Source organism: Sus scrofa, chromosome 6, assembly GCF_054392235.1.
Source record: "Sus scrofa isolate SSC_HxYL_T2T_F1_AM1 chromosome 6, Sscrofa_HxYL_maternal_Yorkshire_Landrace_v2.0, whole genome shotgun sequence".
Lineage (NCBI taxonomy): Eukaryota > Metazoa > Chordata > Mammalia > Artiodactyla > Suidae > Sus > Sus scrofa.
In genome coordinates this window covers 30,299,647-30,318,884 of record NC_139388.1, presented here as the reverse complement: position 1 = coordinate 30,318,884, position 19,238 = coordinate 30,299,647, and the positions used below count along the sequence as shown (strand labels likewise).

General features: G+C 44.5%; 1 protein-coding gene and 1 long non-coding RNA gene across 28 annotated transcripts in view; one reads left to right on the top strand and one right to left on the bottom strand.

The window, feature by feature from the left end:
* Positions 1-19,205, bottom strand: part of PRMT7 (protein arginine methyltransferase 7) — a 62,986-nt gene extending 43,781 nt beyond the window's left edge. For 6 of the 26 annotated variants that reach the window (XR_014805701.1, XR_014805702.1, XR_014805706.1 and 3 more), the window contains exons 1-4: positions 19,090-19,205; positions 14,632-14,810; positions 9,930-9,966; positions 711-860 (exon numbers count right to left, since the gene is read on the bottom strand). Coding sequence is in view for 16 of the 26 variants with exons in the window: in XM_084959917.1 (XP_084816043.1) it covers positions 711-860; positions 9,930-9,966; positions 14,632-14,726 (282 nt within the window). In the remaining 10 variants the exon portion in view is untranslated. Of the gene's footprint in view, positions 1-710; positions 861-9,929; positions 9,967-14,631; positions 14,811-15,020; positions 15,084-15,705; positions 15,740-19,089 lie in introns of all 26 variants that reach the window. The other 20 variants (XR_014805698.1, XR_014805699.1, XR_014805700.1 and 17 more) reach the window with 7 other exon arrangements.
* On the top strand, positions 11,299-19,199 carry LOC146402273 (uncharacterized). Of its 2 annotated transcripts, none has more exons than XR_014805842.1 (3): positions 11,299-13,427; positions 16,138-16,307; positions 16,890-19,199. It is a non-coding gene; the product is annotated as an uncharacterized LOC146402273 (long non-coding RNA). The 2 variants fall into 2 exon arrangements; XR_014805843.1 differs by having other exon boundaries at positions 11,299-13,110; positions 16,890-19,197.
* Positions 19,206-19,238: the final 33 nt, after the last annotated feature.

Genomic DNA, 19,238 nt, shown 5'->3' with positions numbered 1-19,238 from the left:
TATTATTTATATTATCAAAAAATAACATGTTTACTGTTTTAGGAAAGGAAAGAAACAGCAAGGAGTTCCTGTTGTGGCTCAGCAGCAATGAACCTCACTAGTATCCACAAGAATGCAGGTTCGATCCCTGGCCCCACCCAGTGTGTTAAGGATCCAGTGTTGCTGTGAGCTTTGGGGTAGGTCATAGATGCGGCTCAGATTCCGAGTTGCTGTGGCTGTGGTATAGGCCAGTAGCTACACCTCTGATTCGACCCCTAGCCTGGGAACTTCCATATGACACACGCGTGGCATTAAAAAGAAAAAAAAAATAGCAGATTGGCAAACTACTGGTAAATGTAGTAAGATAACCTGGCTCTGTGGGGACACTGAAGGTAGCATATCTCAACCTAGATGCACATTCAAAAATCCCAATTCTGAGGCCACATCCCAGAACAATTAAATTAAAATCAGGAGGCTGGGGGACAACTGACGAAGTATCAGTATTTTTTAAAGCTCCTCATGATTCTGACATGCAGCCAAGGCTGAGAACCACTGATTTCAGAGGAAGAAAATGAACTCCTGGAGAAAAGAATTGTCTGATTCATCTCTATATCCCCAGAACCTGGCCCTGGGTTCGGCACAGAGGGAACACTCTGTGTATGTCTGTGAACAAATGAATGGTCATAGAGCAGGGGACACAAGGGACTTCCCACACAAGACATATGACTCACCTCAACAGCATAGCAGAAGTCGGCGCCTGCTGTGACCGCCATCATTGACAGAAGTCCTGTGCCAGTGCCAATGTCCAGAACCAAAGCCTTCTGTCCTCTGTCCTTCACCCTGCTCACAGCAGCCCGAATACCTTGGTAATATTTCATATTCTAAGAAAAAGAAATAGCTGTTACTTTACACCAGTTATTCTAAGTAAGTGCTTTGTGAAGGTCTGGAGTCACAGCAGGCAGCAGCAGCAGTGTGAGACATGACCTCAGGGCCTCTCTGGCTCACTGAAGACCAGCACTGACTGAGTCCAGAAGGCCCTGCAAGACTCCAAGGGCAGTGGGTCAGCTTCCTGAATTTATTAAGGACTGTCTCTCCCCTCTCTCCACATCCACTCTTCCACACTCTGCTTAGAGATGCTGGGGCTGGGGCTCTGCACCACATTCTCCTTTTTCAGCTGTTAGGACTGGACAACAGGGGAACTAGAGGGAGACTGGAAGGCAAGAGGAAGGAGAAAGCCCACGCCTTCCCATACAGCTGCTCTCCTCAGGCTATTCAGAGAGCCACAGCACTTGAGCTGTGACCTCTCTCAGAGGTCTGAGCACCAGCTCCACAGGACCTCTCTTCCACACAGCTAGGTTCTGGAAACCCCAATCTCCTCCCTTTGTTTCCCCAGCCCTAGAAAAGGGAACTGCTTCCTGCAATTACTACCACTAGGTTACCCTGATGGCTTCCCAGTCCTCTCATACCTGTGTAACCAATTCCCTCTATTAAATTCCCTCTGTTGAAATATGCAATGTGGTTTTTGGTTCCCTTAATGGACTCTAATTCCAAGAGCTTTCTGAGCTAAAAAATATTTTCCCCTCATGAAATTATTTCATTATTTGATCAGTTCTTACTAGCTTAAACAGACACGTTTTTTTCTCTGTATCAGTTTGCCTGATTAAGTACCCTGACCCTTCTATTGAAAATAACTAAAAATGATGGTGAGGGAGTTCCCGTCTTGGCACAGTGGAAACGAATCCAACTAGGAACCATGAGGTTGTAGATTCGATCCCTGGCCTTGCTCAGTGCGTTAAGGATCCGGCATTGCCATGAGCTGTGTTGTACGTCGCAGATGTGGCTTTGATCTGGAATTGCTATGGCTCTGGCATAGGCCAGCGGCTACAGCTCCAATTCGACCCCTAGCCTGGGAACCTCCATATGCTGCAGGTGTGGCCCTAAAAAGGCAAAAGAAGGAAAAAAAAAAAGATGGTGAAAATATTTGTAAATCTGTTTAAATACACAGATGAGCTTGCAAGTTAGTGAGGAATATTAAAAGGCCGAACACCTAGACATGGATTCACCCTAGATGAGCCTTAAGATGACTCCCCTACCAGCTGACACTTTTTTTTTTTATTTTTAGGGCCACACCCATGGCATATGGAGGTTCCCAGGTTAGGGGTCAAACTGGAGCTGTAGCCACTGCTGTATACCACAGCCACAGCAATGTGGGATCCAAGCCACATCCACACCACAGCTTAGGGCAATGCTGGATTCTTAACCCACTGATCAAACCTGCATCCTCATGGATATTAGTCAGATTCGTTCCCACTGAGCCACGACGGGAACCCGTCAGCTGACACCTTAATCACAGCCTGTAAGAGACCTGGAGGCAGGGGCACAAGCTAAGACTTCTGACCCACATAAACTGTGAGATAACAACTCTTTTAAGCCATTTAATTTTGGGATAATTTGTTATGCAATAGAAAATAACTATTATAGCGGAAATTCCCTTGTAGCGCAGTGGGTTAAGGATCTGGCACTGACTATGTGGTGGCTCAGGTCGCTGCTGAGGCAGAGGATCAATCTCTAGCCTGGTGCAATGGGTTAAGGATCTGGCATTGCTGCAGTTGTGGTATAGGTTTCAGCTGCAGCTCAGATTCAATCCCTGGCCCAGAAGTTTTCATAAGACACGGGCACAGCCCAAAAAAAACTTAAAAAATAAAAGAAACAAAATTATTACTCACAGATGAGATGAATATCTGTGAATCCAAAACACCTATAGATAATTATCAGAATTAAGAGAACTTAGAAATTTTTTTTTTTTTTTTTTGTCTTTTTGCCTTTTCTAGTGTCACACCTGAGGCATATGGAGGTTCCCAGGCTAGGGGTCGAATCGGAGCTGTAGCCACTGGCCTATGCCACAGCAACGCAAGATCTGAGCTAGGTCTGCGACCTACACCACAGCTCATGGCAACACTGGATCCTTAACCCACTGAGCTAGGCCAGGGATTGAGCCCGCAACCTCATGGTTCCTAGTCAGATTTGTTAACCACTGAGCCATGACAGGAACTCCAGAAATTCTGATTATAGGATTCCAAATCAAGAAATAAAAAACAACTGAAATTTGGCATTATTAGTAACAGCCTTTAAAGCCTTGGCAAAGTGTAAGATTTCTTAAATAAGAGACAAAAGCACCAGCAAATAAAAAATATATAGGATAAATCTGACAGTAAATTTAAGAACCTGTCTTTCAAAAAAACAACTCACAAACTAAGAGACCAGGAATACATATAACTGATAAATGGTTAGTACCCAGTACATATAAAGAATTCCTATAAATTACTAAGTCACTAGGCATTTCCTGGTGGCTCAGCGGGTTAAGGATCCAGCACTGTCATTGCCGTGGCTCTGGTTACATCTGTGGTTCAATCCCTGGCCCAAGAACTTCTGCATGCCAAGGGTGCAGCCAAAAAAAAAAAAAGAACATGAGTAGCCAATGAATGAGCAAAAAAAGCTCACACTCAGTAGTAATCGGAACAATGCAAATTAAAACTACAGTGAGGGAGTTCCCTTGTGGCTCACTGGGATAAGTAGCCTGTGTTATCACTGTAGTGGCTCAGGTCACTGTTACAGCGTGGGTTTGATCCCTAGCCTGGGAACTTCTGCATGCCACAGGTGTAGCCCACAAGAAAAATAAAAAGTACAGTGAGAGACTAGTTCAAACCTACTAGATTATCAAAAATGTAAAAACTGCTTAACACAGGAAGTGAGAATGTGAACTGGCATGATTAACTTGGAAAAGAATTTGACATTACCCAGCAGAGCTTAACACACTTGATGGTCAATGGCCAGCAATTCCATTTCCAGGTATACACACCCTAGAGAGAAGCATGCATATGCACCATAGTCCAGGTACTGGAACGTTCCAGGTAGCACTACTTACAATAGCAAGAAGCTGGAAACAAACCCAAAGCCTATCAACAGAAGAATGGGTAAGCAGTGAATATTTACACAATAGAATGAATACAGCAGTGAAAATGAATGAAGATACAGCTACATGCAAAATGGGTGAATCTCAGAAACAATGCGGAGCCAAAACGCATGTCACAAAGAATAACACAATACGAATCCATTATGTAAAGTTCAAAAAGAAACTAAACTGAAGCTCCCATCGTGGCTCAATGGTTAAGGAATCTGACTAGCATCCATGAGGACGCACTTTCGATCCCTGGCCTTGCTCAGTGGGTTAAGGATCCAGCTTTGCCATGAGCTTTGGTGTAGGCTGGCAGACGTGGCTCAGATCCTGTGTTGCTGTGGCTGTGGCATTGTCCAGCAGCTACAGCTCCAATTCAAGCCCTAGCCTGGGAACCTCCATATGCCACAGGTACGGCCTTAAAAAGCAAAAAAGCTAAACTAATAATTTTAAGGATATGCAGTATGTGATAAAACTATAAAGAAAAGCAAGAGAGTAACTGATACAAAGTTTAAGACTGTAGGATTTTTTTTTATGTTTTTGTTTTTATTTTTATTTTTTGCATTTTAGGGCCACACTGGGAGCATACGGAGGTACCCAGGCTAGGGGTCTAATCAGAGCTAGAGCCACCCGGCCTACACCACAGCCAGAGCAACTCGAGATCCAAGCAGCATCTGTGACCAAGAGGATGAAACCAACAGAATAGCAGATTGTTTTGACCTTTCCTCCTGCAAGGAAATCTAGACTATTAGGGGAAAGTTTGGATATAAAAAAATGGTGTGTACACAGAAAACTAAGCAAAAATAAGATAATCATTAACAAAGAATTATGCAAGAAAGGAAAAGTAATCAAAGTACATCACACAGCTCAAGTGTGAATAGTGTTTACACATGCCTAATAAAGTTAGCAAATGATTTTAACACACACACATTGATGTAACTGTTTACCTCATCACAACCCTTCAAAGAGGGTATTACTATTATCCTTATTTTACAAGATGAGGAAATAAAAGCACGAAGAATTTAAATGGCTTGTCTACTGAAACACTGAATATTAGCATTTTTTTTTTCTTCTGCTTTTTAGGGCTGCACCAGTGGCATATGGAGGTTCCCAGGATAGGGGTCCAATTGGAGCCACAGCAACATCAGATCTGAGCCACATCCTCGACCTACACCACAGCTCATGGCAACACCAGATCCTTAAACCACTGAGTGAGGCCAGGGATCAAACCCACAACCTCATGATTCCTAGTCATTTCCAGTGCACCACTACAGGAATTCCAAACACTGAACGTTAATTTATTTATTTTTTCCTGAATATTAATTTAGCAAAAATTATAACTTCATTGGGAGGAAAGAATGAGTGGGAAGGAGAAGCTGAAAGAATACCAAATTATCAGCTGTAACAGTGGGAAGTCAATAGGCAACAGCTATTTAGATCTGGAAGTAGATATAAAACAAATAGCTCAAAAAGAAGAAAGAGGAGGCTTCTAAGGGTAAGCATAAAAAGGTTTTTGTCTGGGAGTTCCCGTTGTGGCTCAGTGGTTAACGAACCCGACTAGGAACCATGAGGTTGCAGGTTCGATCCCTGCCCTTGCTCAGTGGGTTAAGGATCGGCACTGCTGTGAGCTGTGATATAGGTCGCAGGTGCAGCTCTCGGATCCTGCATTACCATGGCTGTGGTGTAGGCCAGCAGCTACAGCTCTGATTCGATCCCTAGCCTGGGAACTTCCATATGCTGCGAGTGGGGCCCTAAAGTGCAAAAAAAAAAAAAAAAAAAGGTTTTGTCTGGGGGAAATGATCCACCAAGGGGATTGCTCTTCTTCACCATAAGCCTCAAAGAAACATGTGACCCTTAAAAGTAATTGCATTTACGTCTTGGATAAAATAGGTATGGCATTTCATATGGTTTTTGTTCATTTCTTTTTTTTCTTGCTGTTTAGGGCCACACCTGAGGCATACGAAGGTTCCTAAACTAGGAGTTAAATTGCACCTGCAGCTGCAGGCCTACACCACAGCCACAGCAACTCAGGATCCAAGCCACAAATGTGACCTACACCACAGCTCAGGGCAACATCAGATCCTTAACCCACTGAGAGAGGCCAGGGATCGAACCTGCATCCTCATAGATACCAGTTGGGTTCTTAATCCGCTGAGCCACAATGGGAACTCCCTTATGGTATGTGCTTTTAACCACAATGAGAAAAGATAAAGTTTTAAAAAATCAGGATGACAGTTGTTACAATTGTTGAACTAGGAAAATGAACATCAAACACACTATATCCCCCCAACGCAGGGGGGTGCAGTTTTTCTCTGTGTAGCTGTGGCTGTAGGGTAACAAAGAAAGTAGGACTAGGAGCTAGCCTGGAAGTGTCAGTACAGTGAGCTCATCACCAGAGAACCCTGATTAGCAGCATCCACAACAGTAAACAGGGTCAGCATATGCTCCAATGACAACCATTAAATTAGTTATCCCCCCCCTTTTTTTTTTCTTTTTTTTTTGTCTTTTAGCTATTTCTTTGGGCCGCTCCTGCAGCATATGGAGGTTCCCAGGCCAGGGGTCCAATCAGAGCTGTAGCCACCGACCTTTGCCAGAGCCACAGCAACTCGGGATCTGAGCCGCATCTGCAACCTACACCACAGCTCACGGCAACGCTGGATCATTAACCCACTGAGCAAGGGCAGGGACCGAACCCGCAACCTCATGGTTCCTAGTCGGATTCGTTAACCACTGCGCCACAATGGGAACTCCCATCACTTTTGAGATGATAACTTGAAGCTACTACCACTGCAGCCCTCTTAAAAGGCAACTGGGGAGTTCCCATTGTGGCTCAGTGGTTAATGAACCCGACTAGGATTCATGAGGACGTGGGTTCGATCCCTGCCCTTGCTCAGTGGGTTAAGGATCCAGCACTGCCGTGAGCTGTGGTACAGGTCACAGACATGGCTCGGATTCTATGTTGCTTCGGTTATGCTGCAGGCCAGCAGCTACAGCTCCAATAGGACCCCTAACATGGGAAACTCCATATGCCACAGGTGCAGCCCTAAAAAGCAAAAAATAAATAAATAAACAAGAGGTATATGACATGATTAGCCATTAGAAAAAAATGGAAATTAAAGTTACAAAGCTAGATAATGCACACTTAACATCCAGCAATTCCACTCATATATTTATCCTAAAGGAATGAAAACATGTCCACCAAATACTTATATGTGACTATATATCATATGATTTCATTTAGATGAAATTTCTAGAAAAGGCAAAACTAATGGTTGCCTAGCTCTAGGGGTGGGCACCAGGATTTATTACAAAGCATGAGATAATTTTATAGGATAACGGAAGTGTTTTAAAACAACAAAATGTAAGGTACCATGCAAAAGTAGAGAGAAATTTGTTCATCTTGACTCTTTCACTAGCCAGCAACTTCTGACTCCATTTTCTCAAGTGCACACTTGGGGAGGGGAGAACAGAATTAGAATTAAATAATGTAGAGTCAGGAAAGCTCCACCAAAGAGACTGAATTTTACCTCAAAAGCAGTGAGAGGCCACTAAATGGTTTTAAGCAGAGTAATAACACGATTAGACTGGTATTTCAGGCCAAGACCCATGAGGCTGCCATAGTGAGGAAGAAAAAGAGGGACCAACACCAGTAAATGAGGGCTGAGCAGACAATGGGATTGAAAGAATCATACAATTTGATGACCAAGTGCAGACTTAGATAAGGAAAAGGGTACTACCTTTCTGGCTTGGCTGATCAGATGGATAACAATGCCACTTGTCCAAATCCCACGGAAACTGAGGCAAAAAGAAGCCACTCTGCAGATGACACTAAAATCAGAGAGGCTCTCAGGCCCAGGAGTCTAATAAGAAGTCAAGATTGGAGTTACCAATGTGGCTCAGCAGGTTAAGGACCCAATGTTGCCTCTATGATGATGCAGGTTCCATCCCTGGCCTCACTCAGTGGGTTAAGGATCTGGTATTACCACAAGCTGTGGTGTAGGTCACAGATGCAGCTCAGATCCCATGCTGCTATGGCTGTGGTACAGGCCAGCAGCTGCAGCTCCGATTCAACCCCTAGCCTGGGAATTTCCATATGCTGCAGGTACAACTGTAAAAAGACAAAAAAATTTAAAAAGTCAAGACCACTAAACTAGAAAGGTTAGTCAAAAACCAGGAACAGGAGTTCCCGTGTGGCGCAGTGGTTAACGAATCCTACTAGGAACCATCAGGTTGCAGGTTCAGTCCCTGCCCTTGCTCAGTGGGTTAACGATCTGGCGTTGCCGTGAGCTGTGGTGTAGGTCGCAGATGCGGCTCGGATCCTGCGTTGCTATGGCTCTGGTGTAGGCCGGTGGCTACAGCTCCAATTGGATCCCTAGCCTGGGAACCTCCATATGCCCTGGGAACGGCCCAGGAAATAGCAAAAAGACCAAAAAAAAATAAAAAAAAATAAAAAAAAAAAACAGGAACAACGTTTGTTCCACATTCTGTAATTCCCCAACAACTCAGCAAAGGCACTCAGATATTTGATGAAAACTACGGAGGCACCCAGCCCATCTGGTATAGCCTACACACAAATGGTGCTTAAGGAGGTCTTTCTGTCAGTGTTGCCAAGAAGTAGGCATGCTGAGAAGTTAACCAGGGCTGGGTGAAGCAGAAACCACCACCAACCTGGCCTCACGACCAGCCCTACCTTCTGCCCTGATCCTTCTGCCATGCACCAGTTTCTTAGCATGGCCCTGCATCCTTCTCCTTCAAAGAATCTCAATTTCTGAACCATCCAGATGAGGCTGACTAGTCAAGCACTCTGGTAGACAGGAAAAATCCTGGGTTGCTAACCGTCCTAAGACCAGAAATGTAATAAACTCAAAGAAAGGAAACTCAGATGAAACAAAAATGGAGGAAAGAAGCCGAAATGTAATTCTGCCATGAAAGCCAAATACGTTTTACAAAATACAGTCTACAGTGACCTCTAGAGATTTTGTTTTAAAATTACTATATAGGAGTTCCCGTCGTGGCTTAGTGGTTAATGAACCTGACCATGAGGATGTGGGTTCAATCCCTGGCCTTGCTTAGTGGGTTAAGGATCTGGCATTGTAGGTCAGAGAAGCAGGTCACAGAAGCAGTTTGGGTCCTGTGTTGCTGTGGTGTAGGCTGGCAGCTGTAGTGCCAATTAGACCCCTAGCCTGGGAACCTCCAAATGCCGTGGGTATGGCCCTAAAAAGATAAATAAATAAATAAATAAATAAATAAATAAATAAGTAAAAATAAAAATAAAATTTCTATAGAAGGTGAAACGGTGTAATTAGAGCATTTTTTTTTCTTTTTTGTCTTTTTAGGGCCACACCCACAGCATATGGAGGTTCCTAGGCTAGAGGTCTAATTGGAACTGTAGCCACCGGCCTACGCCACAGCCATACCTACATCAGATGCGAGCCATGTCTGTGACCTACACCCCACAGCTCACGGCAATGCCAGATCCTCAACCCACTGAGCGAGGCCAGGGAATGAACCCACAACCACATGGTTCCTAGTCGGATTCGTTTCTGTTGCGCCAGGACGGGAACTCCCCTAATTATTTTTATCCAGAGATCATGGAGATCAGCCAGTATGATCTACTCATTTTAAATTCTAACAGGAGTTCCCTTGTGGTGCAGTAGGTTAAGGATCCAGCATTGTCACTGCAGCAGCTCAGGTTGCTGCTGTAGTGTGGGTTTGATCTCTAGCCTGGGAATTTCCACATGTTGCAGGCGTGGCCAAATAAATAAATAAACAAACAAATTCTCATTAAGTTAGGTCTGCAGAGGTCCCATGTTTTCTCCAAGGTTCCACTCAGGTCAATAACAGAGCATGAAGTAGAACCTGGTCTCACCTCCTGATTTTCCATACTGCCTGTCTGCATCATTCTAAAACCATACCTCTGGGGGGAGCTTTTAACATTCTTATAATGGAAGGTTTCAAATACTACAGCAAGATAATGGATTCCTTTTACACTTACCCGATCTTTGTCATGCAGCATATCAGCATAGGATGACCTTAAAAAAAAAAGATACATCAGATACATCTGCTAATAATGATTGATAAACATCAATAAATGAGAATATTCACACATACAAATGCATTTCTAAATCAAATGGAACAAACATCCAGGCCCATTTTAAACTATTTTAACAGAGTTATAAACTGTCATTCTGCCATATTGCAGAAAAAAAATCTCAAAGAGAGATGTTTATTTTCAGTAAAGGATCTCAGACTAGGAGTTCCGTTGTGGCTCAGTGGGTTAAGGACCAGATGTTGTCTCTATGAGGATGCGGGTTCAATCTCTGGCCTCACTCAGTGGGTTAAGGATCTGGCATTGTGGCATAGGTTGCAGATACAGCTCATATTCATTGTTGCCTTGGCTGTGGTGCAGGCCAGTCACAGCTCCAATTCAACCCCTGGCCAGGAACTTCCATATGCCAGTAAAAAGAAAAAAAAAAAAAAGAATTTCAGACTAAAAATGCTCTAGTTGTTAGCTCTGTCACAGTAATTCCATAGCTCCAGCAGAATGGTCATGTTATACATCATACAATTTTTTCCCTCAGGAACAACTCAGATATGTGTAATACTTTACATAATAATCTTGCACACATTTGTACATTGGGATAATCACAGACATAACAATGGGGAGAGGAATGAGGGAAAGGGAAAGTACATGCCTGCTGTTCATGTGTAGGGTACTGTGTCTGGCACTTTCTCTTATGTCATCAACGATAACTAAGAGTTCACCAAACTACAGGGAGGAGAGTCGCTTACCCCTATTTTCTACCATAGTAATTCACAAACATGAAATATCTCTGGCAGGGTTAGAATAAGCCACCACAGCTCAGCAGGCTCAGCCTGAAGATGCGTTCTGAGAATTCCAGGTGAGAGTCAAGAAACAAAGGACTGCAAGTTCTCGCCATGGCTTAGCAGTAACAAACCTGACTAGTATCCATGAGGATGTAGGTTCAATCCCTGGCCTTGTTCAGTGGGTTAAGGATCTGGTGTTGCCATGAGCTCTGGTGTAGGTCACAGACTCAACTTGAATCCTGAGTTGCTGTGGCTTTGGTATAGGCCAGCAGCTACAGGTTCAATTTGACCCCTAGTCTGGAACTTCCAAATGCCCCAGGTAAGGCCCTAAAAAGACAAAAAAAAAATTCTCATCACTAGAAACAAAGGACCTCCAGCTTCTGGTCAATATCAGAATTAATGGAGAGCTTTACCTGTGGCAGGTGGAAGTTTCTGGGCCAGGGAATGAACCCAAACCACAGCTGCAGCCTGTGCCACAACTGCAGGAACACCGAATCCATAACCCACTGTACCACAGCGGGAATTCCCTGGAGAGCTTTTTTTTTTTTTTTTTTTTTTTTTTGCCATTTCTAGGGCCGCTCCTTCAGCACATGGAGGTTCCCAGGCTAGAGGTCTAATCAGAGCTATAGCCACCGGCCTACACCACAACCACAGCAATGTGGGATCCGAGCCGAGTCTGCGACCTACACCCCAGCTTATGGCACTGCTGGATCCTTAACACACTGAGCAAGGGCAGGGATTGAACCTGCAACCTCGAAGTTCCTAGTCAGATTCGTTAACCTCTGAGCCACAACAGGAACTCCCAGGAGAGTTTATTTTAAATGGAGATTCCCACTATACATGCTTTTGATCCAGAATATGGAGCTGCAGTCTGGAAATTTGCACTTTGATTGGTTAAGGCAACTATGAAACAGGCATTCCACACTTTACATTTTGAGGCACACTGCACAAAAAGTACAGGGTTTTTCTTCATGGCATACCAAGGTTTTTACAGTTGAACCCACCTATGAGTGTTTAGTTGAAATCTGATCCTATCTACTTTTTCCCACCTTTTAAGGGGCTTTTTCACTCATCTTCCCTGCCTTATCACCCACTCGCTCCCCCCAATTCCACCGATATCAATCTCCCTAGGCACCACTAGCTCACTCCCATCAGTAAAGTCCAGGATTTCTCTGATGCTGAACACTCTCTCTTCCTGAAACCATCTCTTCCTTTCTATTCTCTGGCCATTCCCTCCTGCCTCAGCAGCTATTCCAAAATTCCTTCTCTCACCCTCTACCTTCCTCAATCTACGCAAGCTCTGAAAGCCTGCAATCTCTTCCAGTTTCAACTCTTAACAACTGCAAACTGTTTCCAGATCCACATTTATCTGCCCACTGGCATTTCCATCTGGATGTCTAAATCCAGACACCTAACCTCCACCACCCAACAATGCCCATTTCTCCTGTGTTGTTCTTTTCAGGAAACAACAGTTCCATCCACCTAGTCACTCTAACCAGAAATCTTGGTGCTTCTTCAATTTTCTCTCTCCATCTATCACTGCATCCAATGAGTTGCCAAACTCAAGCTCCCTCAAAGCTGTCTCCTCCTCTCTCTACCTCCTCTGCCTCAGCTTTGCAGTTGCAATATCCACCCAAATGCCCATATGGTCTCTGCTCCCCCCAACTCACTTTCCACACTGCTCTCAGTGATTTCTCCAAAATGCAACCTTTTTTTTTTTTTCTCCCTCTCCCGTTTAACATCTCAATCACCCAGAAAATGTCTAAATTATTTAGAAGGAAATATGTTTGAGCCCTTATTCTATACCAGACATCGTCCTTCATTCATTCACTCATCAAACAACCCTCAGATAAGGGTACTTTTTGATAATAAACATTATTATATTGAGGCATATACTTTTTTTTTCCTTCTTTTTATGGCCACATCCACAACACATGGAAGTTCCCAGGCTAGGGGTTGAATTGGAGCTATAGATGCCAACCTACACCACAGCACAGCAACACATGATCCTAGCCGCATCTGCTACCTACACCACAACTCATGGCACCACCAGGCCCTTAACCCACTGAGGAAGGTCAGAGATCGAACCCACGTCCTCATGGATAGTAGTAGGCTTCGTTAACACTGAACCATGATGGGAACTCCTAGGCATATACTGTTAAATTGCATATTGAGGCACATGTTATTATATTGAGTCTCAGAAGTTATGTAGCTTGCCCAATGTCACAGAGTTAAGAAGTAGCAAAGCTAGAACTTATAAAATCACATTACACTTCCTGCATTTTTTTTTTTTTTGTCTTTTGTTGTTGTTGTTGCTATTTCTTGGGCCGCTCCCGCGGCATATGGAGGTTCCCAGGCTAGGGGTTGAATCGGAGCTGTAGCCACCGGCCTACACCACAGCCACAGCAACACGTGATCCGAGCCACGACTGCAACCTACACCACAGCTCACGGCAACGCCGGATCGTTAACCCACTGAGCAAGGGCAGGGACCGAACCCGCAACCTCATGGTTCCTAGTCGGATTCGTTAACCACTGCGCCACGACGGGAACTCCCCCACTTCCTGCATTTTTTTTTTTTTTTTTTGGTCTTTTTGTCTTTTTGTCTGTTGTTGTTGTTGTTGCTGTTGATGCTATTTCTTGGGCCGCTCCTGAGGCATATGGAGGTTCCCAGGCTAGGGGTTGAATCGGAGCTGTAGCCACCGGCCTACGCCAGAGCCACAGCAACACGTGATCCGAGCCGCGACTGCAACCTACACCACAGCTCACGGCAACGCCGGATCGTTAACCCACTGAGCAAGGGCAGGGACCGAACCCGCAACCTCATGGTTCCTAGTCGGATTCGTTAACCACTGCGCCACGACGGGAACTCCCCTGAATTTTTTTAAATGGCCCCATGCATAGCATATGGAAGTTCCTGGGCCAGAGACTGAATGCAAGCCACAGCTGCGACCCAAGCTGCAGCTGTGGCAACAATGGGTCCTTTAACTCACTGTGCCGAGCCAGGGATCAAACGTGCACCTCTGCAGTGACCCAAGCCGCTGCACTCGAACTCTCAACCTACTGCACCACAGCAGGAACTCCCTCTTCCTGCATTTTGCTACCACCAATTATAACACAATCCTGCCTACCTTTTCTCAGTATTCTCTCTCATCATACTTTTGCACCACACTCCAGCCACATTGATCTGCTAGCCATCCCCCAAACTAGCTCATCTGGAAGTCTGCACAAAATCCTTGTTGCTCAGAAAGCAATCTTGCTCCCTTTAGACTTGGGAAAGCACTCAAATATCACCCTCCCAATCCAACTGGTTCTGCTGCTTCCATGAAGTTTTGTGCCCACTTCCACTGGCCTTTAGCTCATGGTGTCATGATTTTTTATATGTCTGCCTCGTTCACAAAACTCCATGATCCTTGAGAATGGGGACCCTATCTTCCTCATTTTGGTATTCACAACCCTAGCACAGTATCGCATCCACTTAATGATTGCTAAATAACAGTAACTCACAAACTTTTAAACATTCCTCCAAAGAAGGGGGGGAAGTGTCACCCTTTCAGTGACACAAATAACACTGCATAAACTCTTCTATTACTACTACAGAAACTTGAGTTCTCTTTGGTCTACTGGACAGATCCTCTGGGACTCTGGTAAGGCTGCTACATGATGTCTGACTCTCTACAAAGGCATGACTTTGCCTAACTCCCACACAAACCTACCTGGCTGAGCAGACCGGCTAGTGGGCAAGACCTGCCCTGATCAGAAGCACTGAGTGACTGACAGCCTATTTCCCACTCAGACTGGATTCCAAGACATGTGCTTTGAGATCAAGGGCTCTGGCCAGCCATGGCCAACTGTGGGAAAACTTGTTACCTTGCAATCTCCTGGTGGTAATCGTAATGCTCATCCTCCTCCAGCCATTCCACAGATCCTGTGGTCGGATTGGCCCTTCCACAGAAGACTTTCATGGTGCCAGTCAGCTCCTCAGTTTTAGCATTAGAAAAGCACTCTTGCCTGCTCACTTCTTGTAGACAGGTCTGATCAGCAGAAATCTAATCAAATCATAATGCCCCAAAAGGGGGAGGCAGGGCATATTTTAAGACAAGGGAAAAAAAGAAAAAAGAAATCAAAAATGAACAAAAATGTCAGAGCACCTGGAAAAATTTATTAACCAGTATTTTAACCTTTTCCAGCAATTGTTACTTGGTTTTATATTCAGCATATAACATCAAAACTATTAAGACAAAAATTCAGAAGGCTACCTGGAAACTTTAGCAGTCCTCAACAAGGGTCAAATGAGCCTTGCAGGTCCACCTGAGTACAGCCTCAGATGAAGGCAGGTGAGAAGGGAAATAAAGCAGAGGAAAGGGCAAGAAGGAAAGGAAAACAGAAAGAGATTTTGGGGTGGTGGTAAAAGAGTATCACCAAGACTGCCTCAGGATATTAAACATTTAGTTTCAGAAAAATACAAAGATAAGAGCAATTCAAACCAAATAAGAAAACCTTTGTCTAAACAAATAAACCAGGAGTTCCCATTGTGGCTGGGCAGAAACAAACCCAACTAGGATCCATGAGGATGCAGGTTTGATCCCTGGCCTCACTCAGTGGGTTGAGGATCCGGCATTGCTGTGAGCTGTGGTAAAGGTCAAAGACGGCTCAGATCCTGCATTGCTGTGGCTGTGCTATGGGCCGGCGGCTGTGGCTCTGATTAAACCCCTACCCTGGGAACTTCCATATGCTGCATCTGTAGCCCTTAAAAGCGAAAAAAAAAAATTTTTTTTAATTAAAAAAAAAAACAAATAAATCATAGCTATACGCAAATATGGATAATCACAGGGCTATCATGTTGAACTTAAAAAGAAGCAAATCACAGAATATATATGATTACATTCATATGAAATTTATAATCATGCAAAGAGAACAATATATTCTTCAAGGATCACTTACAAAGCAGAGCAGGGAATGAGGATGGTGGTTGCCTCTAAGAAAGAAGGGAAAAGCATGAGATCAAAGAAGGCCACACAGGGATTTCAAAAGTAACAGCACTGTTCTTTTCTAAAAATGGATGGTAGTAATACATTGTCATTCTTTATCCCTTACTATTCTTTATAATGATTACTTCTTATCTACTCAACATTCAATTTTAAAAGCAATTTTGGAGTTCCCATCGTGGCTCAGTGCTTGACACATCTGACTAGGAACTATGAGGTAATGGGTTCGATCCCTGGTCTTGCTCAGAGGGTTAAGGATCCGGCGTTGCCGTGAGCTGCGGTATAGGTTGCAGATGCAGCTCGGATCCAGCGTTGTGGCTGTGGTGTAGGCCGGCAGCTACAGCTCCAATTAGACCCCTAGCCTGGGAACCTCCATATGCCGTGGGAGCAGCCCTAGAAAAGGCAAAAAACAAAAAAATAATAAAAATAAAAAGACAAAAAAATTAAAAATTAAAATTAAAATGCTTCAAATAAATAAAATGTTACCAGATTCGTATCTCATATGGGCTACTTCCCCAAAGAGATCTATTTCTGAGAGATAAATACCAAACTCAAAAAGTTTGAAGGAGGAGTTCCCGTCGTGGCGCAGTGGTTAATGAATCCGACTAGGAACCATGAGGTTGCGGGTTCGATCCCTGCCCTTGCTCAGTGGGTTAACGATCCGGCGTTGCCGTGAGTTGTGGTGTGGGTTGCAGACGCGGCTCGGATCCCGCGTTGTTGTGGCTCTGGTGTAGGCCGGTGGCTACAGCTCCGATTCAACCCCTAGCCTGGGAACCTCCATATGCTGCGAGAGCGGCCCAAGAAATAGCAAAAAGACAAAAACAAAAAAACAAAAAACAAACAAACAAACAAAAAAAAAAGACTGAACTTAATGGAGTTCCCGTTGTGGCGCAGTGGTTAACGAATCCTACTAGGAACCATGAGGTTGCGGGTTCGGTCCCTGCCCTTGCTCAGTGGGTTAACGATCCGGCGTTGCCGTGAGCTGTGGTGTAGGTTGCAGACGCGGCTCGGATCCCGCGTTGCTGTGCCTCTGGCGTAGGCCGGTGGCTACAGCTCCGATTCAACCCCTAGCCTGGGAACCTCCATATGCCTCGGGAGCGGCCCAAGAAATAGCAACAAAAAAAAAAAAAAAAAAAAAAGTTTGAAGGTATTTCTCAGTAGATAAGGCCTCTCACTATGCGGTCCCTCTCACTATTCAGAAAACAAGTGTTCCACATTCCCCTTCAGTTCTTCGTAAACACTGATCCATCACCAAGAAACCTTAAAAAGAATGCCTCCTCAATTCCCTAAACCACCCTAAGGCATCTTCATTGGCCAGAGTCACTTTCTTTTGACGTTATCTAATTTAAGAAAACACCGCAATCCTTACACTAGAGGATGGGGAACAATCTTTTCTAAAAGGCTCAGGCAGTCACTGGCCTGGTTCAAAATAGTCAATTTGTCCTTCAGTAAATCCTACTTCTAACTCTACTTAGGCGTATCTATTATCCAATCTAGTGGCTTTCTGACAACTCCAGTAAGAAATACACACACACACATATAACTTAAAGTTCCACAAACAGTATTTGGCCTTCCTATGGGTAAGACCCTCTGATACAGTTGACTCTGTTTAACTTTCCTTATGCTGGTCATGATCCACCAAATTAATTTAATAACTCTCCAATGGACTGCAACCTACAGTTTGAAAACCACTGCTAGAATCAAGTCTTTATATCTCATACGCTAATATTTATTATTAAAAGACAGGGTATCTAGAATTACCAGAACATGTAATGTGCTTTAGAAAACTGTGTCCAACAAATACTACAGGAGAAAGAAATACTACATCTGGCTGAATGTTCAGGGAAAGTTTAAAAGATGGCTAGGATTTATTTAGGTGGGTGAGAGGAGGGAGAATGTGAAACTGAACAAGCAATCACACATGTTCCTGTGGTTCATGTTATAGAGTTCCTGAGACACTTATCCTATGGCCCATGTGGAATCAACCAAGAACTCACTTACAGGTGAAGAGTAGAGTAAACAACTTTAAGGAATTCCGTTCCCTCTATGATGTTGTAGGGGACACAACACAACTAGGACACAGTGTCTTCCCATAACTATAAATTTTGATTTCATATAAATCTAAGTAAATGTTTGAGAACAGAAATCATGTCCTGTAACCACTCTGTGTGAACACTACACATCTTCTATGGATAAATCCCCTCATCTATTACTATGACTTGTCCTCTCCTAGAAGGAGCCCACACTCCAGGTTCAGGATACCCTAACCTCCTCATTCTCTAAGAACTAGGAACTCAAATTGTTATTTACAAGGAGAGAATGGCAATCACCTGTCAAGCCCTGTTTTACTTGGTAGATTTCACAGCAGATGTCTGGTTCATTCATTTAAAATTTACCAGGCACCTTCTGTATGCCGGGCCCTACGTTAGGACTGGAGGGCTATCACAAACAAGATAGCGAAGGTCCTTGTCCCCCAAGAATTTATATACTCTAATGGGAAGAGAGTATATATAAACAAAGACTTCACAAGGCAAAGGAAGGAAATACACAGAGTGCTATGAAAGAGAGAAAGTTATGGGAAGATTCTCTGAGAAAGGCAGCATACAAGTTGAGGCCTACAAGACAAGCCAAATTAAAAGCTGTGAAAGTGTAGTGCTCATATTTCAGGAATCCTTACCCCAACTTTTCCCAAGAAAAGGCCCTAGGATATAAAAAACCAGGTGCATAGTGACAAAAGCCTGCCGGACTGAAGCACTTTGAGTAGAAGAAATGACAGATTAGGGGTGGGCTTCTGCAAATCACTGTGGCCTGTTGGCTTTGGAAAAGTGGTTTGCATTTTGTTCTAGATGCACTGGGAGCAACTCAAGGATTTCAAGCAAAAAAAAAAAAAAAAAATACCTACGGTGAGTGTATGGTTTTACAGACCACTCAGGCCGGTATGTGGTAAATAGGTTTCCGACTACTGAAAACACTGTGACTGGGAAAGCCTAGCGAACCAGACAGCCGTGCGACAGCTGGAGGTCCATATGACCGTGGTGCAAGTCTCTGTCGCTGAGGAGAGACGCCAGGTACTATGACCGAGGTCCCCGTGGAGGTGCTCAGTCACAGACCCAGCTAGAAGCAATCACCCGACTGGATGGCAGAGACGGAGACCTCCCGGAACCCCGCACTCTCGCCGGCCCGGGAGCTCCGAGCCGCCTCAGGCGGACTCTAGAAAGGTCCTCGAGAGTCTCGAAGACATGCGTACCCCAGGCTCCGAGGCCTTGAGCTGAGGACTGGAAGCTGGCTGCACCCAAGCCTCCAACCGCGACCGACCTTCCCAACCCGCCCAGCGCCTCACCCGCCGCAAGAATCTCTCCACTCACGTCTGCCGCCCCCGCCATATTGCCGCGGCAGGCGTGCAAGGGCGGGACCTCCCTTGGCTCGCGGAGCGTGCGGGGCACGGAGCCCGGAAGCGGAAGCAGAAAGCTCTTCCGTCGCACCTCTCGC